The following is a 13,298-nucleotide window of genomic DNA, read 5'->3' on the forward strand; positions in this document are numbered from 1 at the left end:
TCTAAACTTTGATCTTCAATACTCATCGAGAGGCTTCCGTCTGGCAAAGATATCAACAGAAGCCCAACTAATTGTTTGCTATGACACATTGTTACGAAGTCGTGCCCTGTGAGTGCCTTAACTCATCCATCGCCCACTGTGCTAGCTCAGTCCAAGGCGCAGTAAGTAAGCCCGCGATGCTTATTGTTAGCTGAGCGCTCCAGCCTTCCAAAATCCAGCATTGTGACTCCGCTTCCTGTAGGGCGACTACATAATACAGAAGCACTACCAAAGACCCGGGGTGTTGCGCTTGTAACAGACTGAAGAAGTCACCAGACAGTCTAGTCAACCACGTAAAGATAAGATGTATCTCGCTGCTCATTGAGGTCCCCGGTGTTTTGGTTGTGTCCATGCAGTCCAGTATCGACTGCGCGCCTGCCTTCACCACAGCTTTGGCAGCATCGTCGACATCAGTCAGACTGGAGAGTCGGGACTGAAGAATACTCAGCTGCGTTTTGAGAACGTCGTTTGTTTTACAGTCGGGTTGAGAGCAATCGTTCTGTTTCAGCTTATCCAATACGTTGAATCTCAATTCAGCAAGCGCAGTAGTCCTGATTGCAGACAGGCCTCGAGTTAGGGTCATAATCTCGAGCAACCCAGCCAACGGCGATAAGGGCTCGCTGTGTTGGTACTTTAGGTGGGAGGCGAAGCTGCCCGTCATAAGCATGGCCGAAGTCATGAAGAGGGCGAAACTTATTTCTTCGGCAATCCTTCTTTCAAGGGCTGATCGCATGCCGACGATGGCTTGTGTTTGGTGCTCTGAGCCATGTAAAACATACCTCTGGCGAGAATCTGGCTGCAGATAGGCACAATGGAATGCTGACAGGGCAAGTAGCTGATGCATAAGGTACGGATACCGGAGTGCAACACGTGGCACCTCGTCCCTGAATACAGACTGATCTAACACGTGCGGGGGCGTCATGCACGTTTTTGTTGTGTAGTGATACATGAGCTCCAGATCTAGGAGACACGAATCCGAGAAACCATGAAAGGACATTCCGCTAATAGTTGCTGCCTCGCTGTAAATTACAAAGTGAATACAGTTACAGCTACATTCAACAAATATCGCGCTGAGTACCTAGGACTAAGGTATGCACTTAATGGTAAACTGTCTGAACGCCTAGCTCTTAACTATATGGTCTAGTCCTAATATAAGAAGAAAAAAAATAAAATAACACTGTTGTGATTAAATTTATATTAACCTTAAACGGTTAATAATATAAGTATATCTCGTTTGAGGTCCACTTCTCTGCAAATTACCCACCATAACATCATCAACACGTCAAAAATGCAACTGCGTCATACTTGAACTAACAAATTTGTAGTCTGGAAATTCGGTAGCACTCCGTAAATCTCTATGATTCATGTTGATCCCTGGAATGAATGCCGGATATGCCGAGGAGAAAGTAAAACTCAACACACCTAGTGCCATCAACAAATCGTCATCGTCTTTAGTAGTAAATATAAATTATCCGCCTCAAGATTTCAGTAAATCATTTTCCAAGAACTCGCATAAAAAATGTCTTCCAACCACCGCGACAAAATGTCCGACACAGACCAGCGCCAACCCCATGTCTCTATGGAAAAGGTCGACGCCCATTCTCCACCAGAAACATGTAAACTGATCACCCAAGCCGGCATCGCCAAAGCCAAGCTCCCCTGGTTAGACCTCATAGTCAAATCCTTCTTTGGCGGGATCTTCATTTCTCTGGGTTCCCTCTTCGATCTCGTCATCGCAGGCGGCGCACCACAACAGCGCGAAGCGAATCCATCGCTCATAACCCTTCTCGCAGCATTCACGTTCCCCATCGGCTTCGTCCTCGTTATTCTCACCAATGTCGAACTGGTGACGAGTAATATGACGGTTATGACGTATACCACTCTGCAAAGAAAGACAAGCGTTTATGATCTTTTGAGGAACTGGATTGTCAGTTATGTGTTCAATCTGGCGGGGTGTTTGTTCTTTGCTGGTGTTTTAGCTTGGTGGAGTGATACCTTAAACACTGACGCTATGTCATCTTATGCGGTTACACAAGCTGAGATGAGAGTCAATGTTGGTTGGGGGTACAGTTTCACGAGAGGAATAGGCTGCAATTGGCTCGTTGGATTGGCAGTTTATCTGGCGATGAGCGGCAAGGACAATTTCTCCAAGATTGTTGGCATTTGGATACCAATCTGGGCCTTGTAAGTTTCAGGTCTTGTCGTTGAGATTAACTACTGACATCCCTTTTAGCGTCGCGTTGGGCTATCAGCATTCTGTCGCTAATTTCTTCTTGGTCCCAATTGGCATGTTCTACGGGACCAATTTCGGCGTTGGCAAGTTTATCTACATGTCTATCATTCCTGTCACATTGGGAAATATTGTAGGTGGCGCACTTATGACGGGCGCATTTCTGTGGTTCTTGTATGGACGGGATGATACTCTGGCTACAAAGACTGGGCAGCCGTTGAGTGGTGAGAATAAGAAGAGGGATACGAACGGTCATGGAACAAATGGACAGGCTGTCTCGACAGAGAATGGCAGAAGGCGAAGGAACGATAGTATGGTATGAGGAACATGATGAGGATGAAGGCTGTGATCCTTCAGCTACGATAGAGTATGTTTACATCCATTGGATGAAGACATATTTTTTGTTGAGCACGCTTTGCGACCATCTTTAGATCCACGACCGTCAGAATTAGATTCCTTTATTTCACTAAACTACAATTAATTTATCTCCAATTAGACCTACGAGCTCCCGTCGCTATCATATCTATCGCTAAACGAGTGCCTGTCGCTCTCATCGTCGCCACTGGTCCCATAACTTCGATCATCCATTTCTGAGAGACTGCGATCGCTACTCTCATTACCTTGATCAGAAGATTCACTTTGTGTCTCGATATCTGAATTTTGATCATCGTCGCCAGAACTACTCTCGTCGTCTTGGTCGCTGGTTTGATCGTCAGATTGACTTGAAGCAGACTGCGAGTGCTGATCATCGTCACTAGAGACTTCTGAATCCTCACGATCCGTTTCAGGATCCGTAGAATGACCATCTGACTCGGATTTCCCGCTGTCAGTCGCTGCTTCATCACCATCCGAAGATGAATTTTCGGTATTAACCTCATCCGTATCACGGTCAGAATCGGAAGCCTTTTCAGAGCTTGTGTCATCGGAGTCAGGTTTAGACTCACTTCCAGAGTCAGAGTCCGAGGGTACATCGAGGTTATGGTGGTCGGGTGCAGACGAATCTGCGCTACTGCTAGATTCCTCTTCATCGCTCTTCTGGTCAAGCGGTGTTATGAAGGGACTGTCCATGTAGTCCGTGTTCACAACACGAATGTCCGGTTGAGGAAAAGAACTTGCGTGACTGGGGTCTGAAGACTCCTGAGATCCCACTTGATGAACATGAATGTGAGAAACGCTTGGAGGTTGTCCATCAGGCTTCTGAAGAAAACGACCGCTTGTATGATTCCGTCCGGCATGAGAATTATGACTATTATGACCAATACCGCGGCCATTCATCTTGCCAAAATGATTGTTGTGGCTGTGCTTGGCTCTAGGGTAGTGACCGCTGGGATCCCGACCAAGCCTAAACCTGGAATCCGATGCATTCTTCTGAACATGTCGACGGGTGTTGCTTAGTGGAATTATTTCCTTCGGTTGTTTGGATTTGTGACCCATGACTCTAGATTCAATAGGTTCCGGGAACCTTCGGGTGGACTTTGGTTGATGCCCTGGCTTTTTCTGCGGTGGAAGCCCATTTTCAATTGGATTGGACGAAACTCTAGCAGATCGAGTATTGGCAACACTGCTATTTTCAGTGCTTTGCTTAACACTCTGTCTGCTCTCTGAGTCCTTCTGTTCCCTTGACTTTGGCTTCTTGACCATGTCAGTTTTCTTCGGGTTCTTGCTTCTTCCAGTCTTCTGCTCCTTAGTGGATACAGACCTGCCCTTGGGAGCTTCATGATCAATCTTTGGTGAGCTGGCAGGCGTTTCAAATCCAGTCAATGTATGTCGACTCCAATTCTTGGTACGAAGAGAGGCTCCAGTGGTCGGTGCAGATTTGGACTTTTTGGACAGGATCTCGGCTGCCAATGTAACGCTGTTGAAACCAACTGTTGGAGTCGACTTGTCGTCAACTTTTGGATGTGGTGATGACCTTTTGCCGGTAGATTCTCCAAAGGAAGTAAAATTATAGATGGGTGAGTCGTGTAAAACATCTTCACCAAGTCGTGGCATGTTACCAGTGCTAGGCGAACACATATCGGAAGGTGGTGTGGGAGCCGGCTCAGTTTTGGTTTCCAGCCTTTGGACCGTCTTCTCAATTGAAGCAGTGTTTGACTGGATCGACTTCATACTAGAAGTGCGAGACCCTTTAACCCTTGGAGGAGCTTTCTTCTTCGAACGCGAACGCGACCCGGTGGAGACATTGGCATTTGTTCCGTTAACATTGGAACTGCTCTTTGCTGTGTCTGCGGCCTGTGGCGGCGTGACTATATCGTGAAGTGAGCTTGGACTGTCTTCACCAGTAGTTTGGAGTACTGGATCTGGCGTTCTGCTCGATGATGGCCCCCGGCGGACTGCCCTGCGCCCAGTAGAGCTTCCAACTTTATTTTTGCGGCCCGACCGCCCAGGAAGCTCTCTTTGGTAAAACGAAATTCCATGAGCGGATGCAATATGGAAGTCTCGTTCAGCAGCCCGTTTGACCGAGACTGTCAACCGTTTTGTGAGATGCAGATGGTCAAAAAAGAAAGGCTTTTGCTCATTCTTCAACCATTCCCAGGCATCTTTAGCGTGTGGAACATCCGGAATAGGAAGTATCACTGGTTCAGGAAATTTCTCTGTCCCAGCCTGGACAAAAGGAGGATAGTTCCCCAATAATGAAGGGGCTTGTGAATGGGTAGAGCCAAGATCATCACCTTGGCCACTGCTAAGGACAGACCAGAAGTTGTAACCATTCGGTACAACCTGACGAAGACATGATAAGCAGAGCTTTTCGGTATCAAGAATGCTGATACGGGTTTCCGATTCTGTGTGTTGGAAAAAGCCAAGACGAGATGGAAATTGAACATCTGGTTGTTTGGTGTCTTTGGTGCTGTATCTGGGAAAGTGTCCACAGCCAAGGCCTCGGCCCTGCAGGACTGTAAACATGAACTCCGCAGAGCCTGGAACGACGCTACCTAAGCCTCAACTGTTAGAGGTCTACAAAAAGAATAGCACAGGGGGACCGTTTACTGACCAGTATCCGCCATGGATTGAATCATGGTTGTCATTGTTGATGAGACAAAATGAATTGTAGTAGAGGAAATCGCTGGTTTAGAAAGGTAGGTAGGTGATACAAAGGTCTAGAATACTTTGTTCCGTGGAAAAATAATGCCTCAAATAGCCTGTGGCGATAATTCTACACGATGAGCACTCAGTGTTTGTCGAAAATCAGGCTCCGAATTTCAATGTGGCACAGCATCTCATCTTACACACCATCAAGACCCTAAAATGGAGCGGCTGTGGTCTCATGATTGTAGACAGGTTCACAGCCTGATTAGGTACTTCGTCGACTTGTAGTCGCAGAGTGGTGTAGGACATGTCTGGGGGGCGGGGATACGAGGGTTTACTTATCAATACGCGTTTAGATATTTTCATGCAATGCAACGCGCCTCAACTAGAGCCGACCTTGACACAAAGAATTCAACCCGCCCCCAATTTCAGCCGCAAACGCAGACGATTTGGCTTCCGGTACTACAGCCCTTCCCACATCCAAGATATCGAACCCATTATTATGTTTCCTTTCTGAAATGGGTTCTGCCTTTGCCCATAATACTAACGTCTTTCGCTCTTATCCCATCACATCCTGACAGAGCTTGGTTAACTCTTTCAACCAACCCTTCGTTACACTTTTGTGTTACTCAAGTCATCAATAACGACTCTCTATCAACCAGTCATAAAAAGACAAGGCCTTGACCATGTCCCTACCAGAACGCCTTTCTACTGTCTCTACAACCCTGTCTCCTCCAGGCACTCACGACCATAATCGAGCCCAACAGCTGATGTCAGAGTACAAAGCTGAGGTGAATAAAAGCGATGGGGTCGGTTATAGTTATAAGGATGCCAATGGTGTTCTTGCCAAGATCGCTCAAGGAATCATCCTTGATGCTACTCCCGGCTTGGTACATGCTCTGTTTACCTACAAAGCCAATGTTTCCATAGCCCGTTTCAAGAGCACCAACCTCTGGAAGTCAATTGTTGGCAAAGACCAAGTAGACATTCGAAGTCACGTTTTGGAACAAGCTCTTCGCACTTGCTCTGATCCCATCATCTACTGCATGGCTCAGAAGGCCGACCAAATCTCACTGAATGAAGCTCTGCCGATTGCCATCAATCTTGGCGATACACTCAAAACATACATGCTGCTTGAGCGTGGCGCTGATATGTCCAAGCTATGCCAGCCATTTCAAACCGCCATTGAGAAAGGCTCCGACGAGATGATCGAGACTCTTACCAGAGACGGAAATGGAGTATGCCAGAACTGCCTCAACACAGGTCTTGTACAGGCTGCGAAATTAGGGTTTTGGTTCAAAGCCCAGATTCTGCTCCAGAATGGGGCTGACGTTGGCTTTGATCAAGCAGCTGCCTTGATGTCAACAATTCGTGACGGCTACGAAGCAATCGCAGAGACTATCTCCGGTAGTCCTGGCATGAGGAACTATCCTTTGCTAATGGATACTGCCCTAGCAGAGGCGTATGGCCTGGAGCAATATCGAATTATCGATGTACTGCTCTCTTCGGGAGCGAAAGGTCCAAACATGAATACGGTCCTTCGCGACGCACTACAGAAGGATCAATTGAGTTTAGCCCGAACCCTTGCAAAGCACGGCGCAACAGTACACGATGACGCCGGCCCATGGCTATTGTCCGCTGTACAAAGCGGTCGCCCCGAGCTCTTACAGGTCGCGCTACAGAGCAATCCAGATGAGGAATTACTCCGGTCAGCGATAACACACGCTGCAAAGCTCTCAGATATCAATATCTGTTACGAGATGACCACTATGCTTTTGGCTACCGGCGCCCTTGATGTCTCTGTCTGCACGCAGACCCTTATCCAGGTTCTGGGCAGAGACATAAGACCAGAAGAAGAAACAAGGCAAAAGGAGCTTATCAATCTACTTCTACAACAAGGCAAGGCCGACATAAATCTGTTCGACGGGCGGTGCTTAGCACTCGTCGTGTCCCAAGGGCGCACCGAACTGCTTGATCTGCTTTTACAACAAAAACCTTCGCCAGAAACTCTGATTGTGGCGTTGGGATCTGCAATGGACTTGGTCGTGGCAGATCTGCGAGGTCAAATTGTGCAAACGATTCTGAACAGTAAGACTGGTGATGATCAGGTGGATGTTGGTCTTCTCGATCGCCTCCGAGAAGCAGCCATCGTCGCAGCAGCCAAGAGCCTTCGGCTGGAAATACTCCACGAGCTATCGTCCGACGAGAGTACAAAGGCGGTATTCTCCACAGCACTGGCTACCTTGGCGTCTGCAAACCCCAAATGGATGTCCCCTGCTGGTCTAACTATGGTCCAAGCTCTCTTGGTACGTGGCGCGTCAGGTCCCGCCTTGAACGCCGCGTTCAGAGAAGCAGTCAAGCACTGTGAACATCAGGCTGTGTCATTACTTATGGACTTCGTCGATGATGAGGCTTTCGATGACGCTCTAAGTGACCTCGTACAGCAGTCGAATGAGTGGCATTCTAGCGAGCATCTGGAAATGATTGAGGAACTCGTTAGTAGATGTAGCGTCCGAGCCGTCAACGAGTTCCTTCTTGCAGCTATAACGGCATGTGCAACTGTCAACGCGTCGGAAGATATCATTGATACAATATTCGATGTTCGTTCGACAGCAGACGTTAACTATAAGAATGGGGAACCGCTCAAGCGCGCCATCGAGGGTGGTTCGGTCTCTGTGCTGAGAAGACTGATCGGCATGGACACCACAGAAGAAACTGTGGTACAGTCATTCATGGCAGCTATTACCTATCGGCTTGACGAAGCAACAGTATTGGCTATCCTTGACGTCTTAGTTGAGGAGAAAGGCACGGGGTTCGATAGGAATAGGGTTTTGCCGAGTGGTCTTCCACCGCTCGCTGCCTGCATGTCGACCCATCCTCGGTCCGAGGCTTTGGTAAAGCGACTGGTGAAGCTTGGTTGCTATGCGGAAGCCAGGTTCAGCTGTAAGATATTCGACGACAAGGAGGCCGAGCCCGAGGATATCACAATTCTGCATTGGGCGCTGTGTCCACAGAAGGATGACAATATTGGCATCAAAGCCATCGCGAAACTTATTGATGCAAAAGGTACGACTAGATCGCCATTATTATTGAATGCGATAGCTAACTAGTATTAGTCGACTTGAACACTGCCACGTCTATCTCGCGATCTTCACCCTTGATCGTAGCTACGCATCACCAGCGTAGTGACGTGGTGGCCAAGCTGCTCGAGGCCGGTGCAAACCCAGACAGCAGGGATGTCTTCAATTGCTCGGCTCTGTACTATTCATCTCAGTCAGGCAATGCGGACATTGCTAAGCGACTTGTTAAAGCAAACTCCAGGGTCAATGACGGCAGTCTCCACGAGGCAGCACGGAACCTACACTCCAAAGTCGTGGAGGTTTTGATCAAGGGTAAACATGATCCAAACTTTCCCAGCACCAGACCGGAACACGAAGGTAGAACGGCTGTTCAGGAACTGTCCCTTCGATGTGATGCATCGAAAGACTTCTCAGAGCTAGAAAATACATTTCTGGCGCTTGAGAAGGGAAAGGCAAACTTCCTGGCTCAATATGACCGCAGAAACGCCCTGTTCCTTGCACTTAAGAGCCTTCATCCATACCAGACAGTATCAGCACTGCTCAATACTGTCATGTGGAAGGATCTCAACGATGAGCGGAACGTCTTTACTACCACTGATGCTGCCACGGGAAGCAAATGCTCTTTCTCTCCAACCATGTATCTACAGCATGGCTGGTACTCTGGCGACCCTGCAGAAATTGATAGTTTGATGTCACTCTTCCATCAGGTCCAGTGCGTTGATCGCTTTTACGCAGAGCCCGGTCTTGATCAGATTGATTTTGTACAGCTGCACGGAGCGACAGGAATGCCTAAACATCTCCAAGAAGCTGAAGACAGACGCCGCACTGAGGAGGAGAAGCAGAGACTCAAAGACATGGAACATGAGCGAAAGCTCAATCGGCAACGGGAAGAAGCTCAGCTCAAGGCTGATATCGACCATCACTCGCACCAGCAGAAAATGGATCAATCAGTGGTGAGCCATCAAACCAAGATGACACAGGGCGCGCAGGTGGCAAAGCAGCAACAGGCTGCTCTTGAGAGGAAGCAAGCTACGCTCATTGCAGCTCAGCGTCACACAGATCAGTCCAAGGCTAGGGCGGCGCAGCAGAAACAACTCCAGGAAAAGCAAAAACTACATATCCAGGAGCTACGCAATAAGGATAACCTGGAGTTTCAGAAGAAGAAGAACAGACTGAACGCGAATGCTCTTGCAACGAAGAAGGCGTACTCTAGATAAGATGAGAGGTGGATCGAAGAGCGGGGTGCCTTTTACAAACAGTCTTTACCATAGTATAATAAGTCTTTAACCTATTCCACGTCATGATCTTGAGGACACTGCCTGTTTTAACCTCAGTCAATCGGTGATAGCCAGTGTCATCGAAATCAAGCCAACGACAGTCACAGTTGTACCGCTCGTTACCTCCGGGATAATAACAGTGATATTTTTCATCATATTTCAGGGACTATTCGAAGTTTCTATAATACATTAATCAGGCCTCGATAGCTGTCTTGTTTTCTTTTGTCTGTTGGACGATAAGCTGATCATTGACACATATAACTCAACCGATAGATCTAATACCCATGGTTACGGGCGTATTTAGGTAGTGTGGAGATTGAGCTGAAGGATGTAGCGCAAAGGACCGAGTTGGAAGATTACAGGATTTACTGGGTTCAGCCTACCACTATCGAGCAAAGTGACAATTACTGTTTGTTTTGTGATTACAATTTAACATGCGCCGCAATTTGTTTGCCTCTGTTTTAATACCGAACACTATCGGGTTATCATTTCACTCTTTGCCCAGCGGGATGTTGCATTTCCGGGTCCTATCCGCCCCCAACCCTTAGTGAAATACGCATGCATCTCACGTTATAAGGAGTAGGCCTCATTGGCCTTTTCGGACCCCAAATAGAAAATTTGAGAAGTTCGTTCTTGGCAGTGATTTGGACATTCTTTCTTCTGCTGAAAGGTCTTGCATTACTGTAGGGTTGTGGCGTCACACAGCAGCCGGGCGGAGACTCTGAGGTTGAGCTCGGGAGCATGGAACCGCCACTATTCGGGCAGGATCATGTAGGTCGGGTCGAATATTGTTTTTTTTTTGTCACAAAGTCATCACACCACTCAACAACATGTAAGAAGGTAGGGACTTCTTGGACATGTATCTTTACCGAGCCTCATCCCCGCGCCAAAAATCATATCCACCAATCGCAATTCTACGCCATCATATCAACACACCCACTCAACTCCAACCATGTGCCCTCTCAGCCTCACGCATGCCCGATGTGACCTTACCATTACCTTAATCCCATGCAACGAAAAGCGTTCTCGCTATCATTCTCGTATTTAGTCAACACTTGTCACACGTCGTCTGACCACCTGCAGAATATTGACAACCTTAAACCGACGCGGCGAAGCCGTGAATGCGTTTGTTACCAACTGTGTAACCCTTTGATGTTACACCATCGTAAAGGTTTTACCTACAGTTGGTGGGCATTGATCTGGAATTCTTCAGGTAGGCTGTGCACTGAGCAGAGCCTCCGATGAGTGACTCAGAACATACTCTGCCCTCTTGATACGTCGTATTGGGTCTGTGCAGCCAATATGAACGTGTAATCTTTATTGCCAGCCTGATAATTGACAATACTATCCAAAGGTAAATGAAATCATGTCGGCCGCGGCTGCCAACGACGGGCCGATTAGAGCAATATTGTGGTCAGCCAACATGCACGAGATGTTGTGGAGGCCAGAACGAGGCTCTGGAGACGACATGGGATGTGTGACGAGGCTGTAGCCACAGAGCCTACTGTTGCGGGTCTCGTTTCCAGACCTAGCTGCCGTTGCGGTCTCAAAATATCTGATTTGGAGAGGTAGTTCAACGTTAAAGGACACAAGGCTATCTAGGAACACTATAAAGTAGACGTCAAAGCAATCTTCAGACAATCTTGTGTCGTCGCAGCCACAACAGCACATACCGTCCTACCATCTCTTTCACATTCGCTTTATCAATCACCAGAGCAAACTCATCCAGTATCCCATACGCCCAGTCAAGATGACAGCCGGATCCAAGATCGTGACAGTCGTCCTTCGCATCGCGCAACTGATTTGTGGCGTTGTCATGGTCGGCATCGCTGGCGAATATATCGCAACACACAAATCGCGAGATCTCGGGCACCTGAGCCGTTTCATATATGCGGTTGCGGTTGCCGCTGTCTCTGCATTCTTTGCCGTTATCTGGCTTATCCCTTTCTCCAGCAACCACCTGAATTATTACATTGATGCCATTTTGGGGATCCTTTCTGCAGGTATGGCCGGCTGGCTAATCTACGTATGTCAAACTCAAGATATCCTATACCGTTCAAGCAATAATTTGGGTACTAATTCTGATGTCAACGCAGTCTTCTGAATCACAATGCGGGAAAGCAAATGTTCAAGATGTTGAAACACTTCCAAAGTACGACGACAAGGATGCTGACTGGTGTACCAAATGGAAGGCACTCTATGTTTTCGCTTGCATTTCTGCTTTCGCCTGGATTGTCTCTGCTCTAGTTGGGTACTGCTGGCTCAGGAAGATTAAGAAGGGTTCTAAGGCTAAGTATAAGCCTGCTCCTGGTGGCCGTCGCGCTCGTTCTCGCTTTTAGTGCAAGGCTTGGCACCAGTGTCTAGCTTATCATACCTGGATCCGGTCAGTGGAGGATCAAGACTGACCGAGATTCTTCTGGTTGAAGAAGCTGGAATTCGATTCACGATTGGGGTCTGTGTGTGCTACAGAAGGGGTCAGTCAATGTAACTTGGGCCTGATGTGATAGCCGAATAAATTTCATTATACGCGTCTCTATACATAATGTCTGCTCACTGTGTTGTCTTTTAACAGCCTACGTTTTGGAAAGGTTCATATGTAAACCCTATTGATACTGTCTACTATGAAAGATGTTGGTATGCGAAACAGAAGAAGAAAAGCTCCTTCAATTGGTAGAATACGAAGATCGCAGGAAACAGCATCAAACCAACCAACGTCAGTATTAATGTAAATGGTACAATACTAGACGAAAGCTCCTGATAGACACCCCATCGAGGATATGTTGCAAGGCCAGTCTGTAGAGCCGTCAAGCAAACCGTGATAGCACCAAAGATGAAGAGGTAAGGAGCTCCGAATCCCCCAAAGAATGTGGCGTAATTGTAGTTGACTTCAAAGTAACTACGGCCGTAACGGAGACTGTGCCAAAGATTCAGTCTTGTCAGGCGAATTTCCCCATAGTGGTAACGGTCAGCTACCTCTCTATCTTTGAGAAAAGTGAACTGCTGAATAAATCCACACCAGGCTTCCCATGTCACTAGGTCTGGTACTAACTTGCGGTCTTTGGCAATATCCAGGTCGCATTCGTGGCGGATAAGACGAGTGTAGGTACGCAAAAAGCCTAGGGCTTCCAGCAGCAAGGTTGATGTGTCGTCACTATCCGATAACCGGTCAGGTAAGAGGTGTTTTTCCCACAAGGTAGCGCTGAACAAGCACTTTGGGATAGGTTTAACGAATATGCGATCGTAGTGCCACACCAAATGAAGGTCAGGCCTCTCCGAAACACATATCGCCCGCCCTAAGAGTTGTTGGTGGTGTAATGGGCTGATGTTGTCGCGCCTGGAGGTCAAAAATAGAAGCTTATAGACACGCTTCAGCCTCATGGTTGAGAGTTCGGCTTCGAGGAACTTTTGGGCCCCACTCCGATCATTGAGAGGGATCAGCGGGCTGCCTGGTATGATAGCGCCGGTTGGAAAAAGATCATCTTTGGACGTAAAGGTGAATTTCGTGGCGCTTTCTCGGTCAACCATGTTGGCCGTACCTTGCCAGATGCTCGTGTACAATGCAACCTGTTAGTGGTGGGGGCCAGAGAAGCAGGAAGGTAGCTCCTTAGCTAGGATATGCAGTCACGTAGCTGGAGGTGCGGTATC

The 13,298-nt window shown here is 47.8% G+C and overlaps 6 protein-coding genes across 6 annotated transcripts; 3 read left to right on the forward strand and 3 right to left on the reverse strand.

The window, feature by feature from the left end:
• Positions 1–91: 91 nt before the first annotated feature.
• Positions 92–1,036, reverse strand: B0J16DRAFT_312734 (uncharacterized protein; the record flags this gene model as incomplete). Its single annotated transcript, XM_046125065.1, has 1 exon — positions 92–1,036. One exon carries the CDS (start codon positions 1,034–1,036, stop codon positions 92–94), a length of 945 nt encoding a protein of 314 aa, XP_045988005.1.
• A 510-nt stretch (positions 1,037–1,546) lies between these two features.
• B0J16DRAFT_325889 (Formate/nitrite transporter-domain-containing protein) lies at positions 1,547–2,707 on the forward strand. Its single transcript, XM_046125925.1, has 2 exons — positions 1,547–2,223; positions 2,273–2,707. The coding sequence occupies exons 1-2, from the start codon at positions 1,559–1,561 to the stop codon at positions 2,589–2,591; spliced, it is 984 nt and encodes a 327-aa protein (XP_045988006.1). The 5' UTR covers positions 1,547–1,558; the 3' UTR covers positions 2,592–2,707.
• A 60-nt stretch (positions 2,708–2,767) lies between these two features.
• Positions 2,768–5,295, reverse strand: B0J16DRAFT_312736 (uncharacterized protein; the record flags this gene model as incomplete). The annotated part of the gene is made up of 2 exons (XM_046125066.1): positions 2,768–5,202; positions 5,262–5,295. 2 exons carry the CDS (start codon positions 5,293–5,295, stop codon positions 2,768–2,770), a joined length of 2,469 nt encoding a protein of 822 aa, XP_045988007.1.
• A 687-nt stretch (positions 5,296–5,982) lies between these two features.
• B0J16DRAFT_376846 (ankyrin repeat-containing protein) lies at positions 5,983–9,593 on the forward strand (the record flags this gene model as incomplete). Its single annotated transcript, XM_046130796.1, has 2 exons — positions 5,983–8,362; positions 8,413–9,593. 2 exons carry the CDS (start codon positions 5,983–5,985, stop codon positions 9,591–9,593), a joined length of 3,561 nt encoding a protein of 1,186 aa, XP_045988008.1.
• Positions 9,594–11,184: 1,591 nt separating this feature from the next.
• B0J16DRAFT_390273 (uncharacterized protein) lies at positions 11,185–11,992 on the forward strand (the record flags this gene model as incomplete). Its single annotated transcript, XM_046131861.1, has 2 exons — positions 11,185–11,679; positions 11,750–11,992. Exons 1-2 carry the CDS (start codon positions 11,404–11,406, stop codon positions 11,990–11,992), a joined length of 519 nt encoding a protein of 172 aa, XP_045988009.1. The 5' UTR covers positions 11,185–11,403.
• A 280-nt stretch (positions 11,993–12,272) lies between these two features.
• Positions 12,273–13,178, reverse strand: B0J16DRAFT_359236 (uncharacterized protein; the record flags this gene model as incomplete). Its single annotated transcript, XM_046129644.1, has 1 exon — positions 12,273–13,178. The coding sequence occupies one exon, from the start codon at positions 13,176–13,178 to the stop codon at positions 12,273–12,275; it is 906 nt and encodes a 301-aa protein (XP_045988010.1).
• Between the last annotated feature and the right edge of the window lie 120 nt (positions 13,179–13,298).

The sequence above is a fragment of the Fusarium flagelliforme genome (genome assembly GCF_020744385.1).
Source record: "Fusarium flagelliforme strain FIESC 12 MPI-CAGE-AA-0113 chromosome Unknown B0J16scaffold_1, whole genome shotgun sequence".
Classification (NCBI taxonomy): domain Eukaryota; kingdom Fungi; phylum Ascomycota; class Sordariomycetes; order Hypocreales; family Nectriaceae; genus Fusarium; species Fusarium flagelliforme.

Excerpts from the sequence above, each read along its gene's own strand:
- B0J16DRAFT_325889 (XM_046125925.1), top strand. The coding sequence starts at position 1,559 with ATGTCTTCCAACCACCGCGACAAAATGTCCGACACAGACCAGCGCCAA. Across the intron at positions 2,224-2,272 it reads TGGATACCAATCTGGGCCTT|CGTCGCGTTGGGCTATCAGC; the intron begins GTAAGTTTCAGG and ends CATCCCTTTTAG.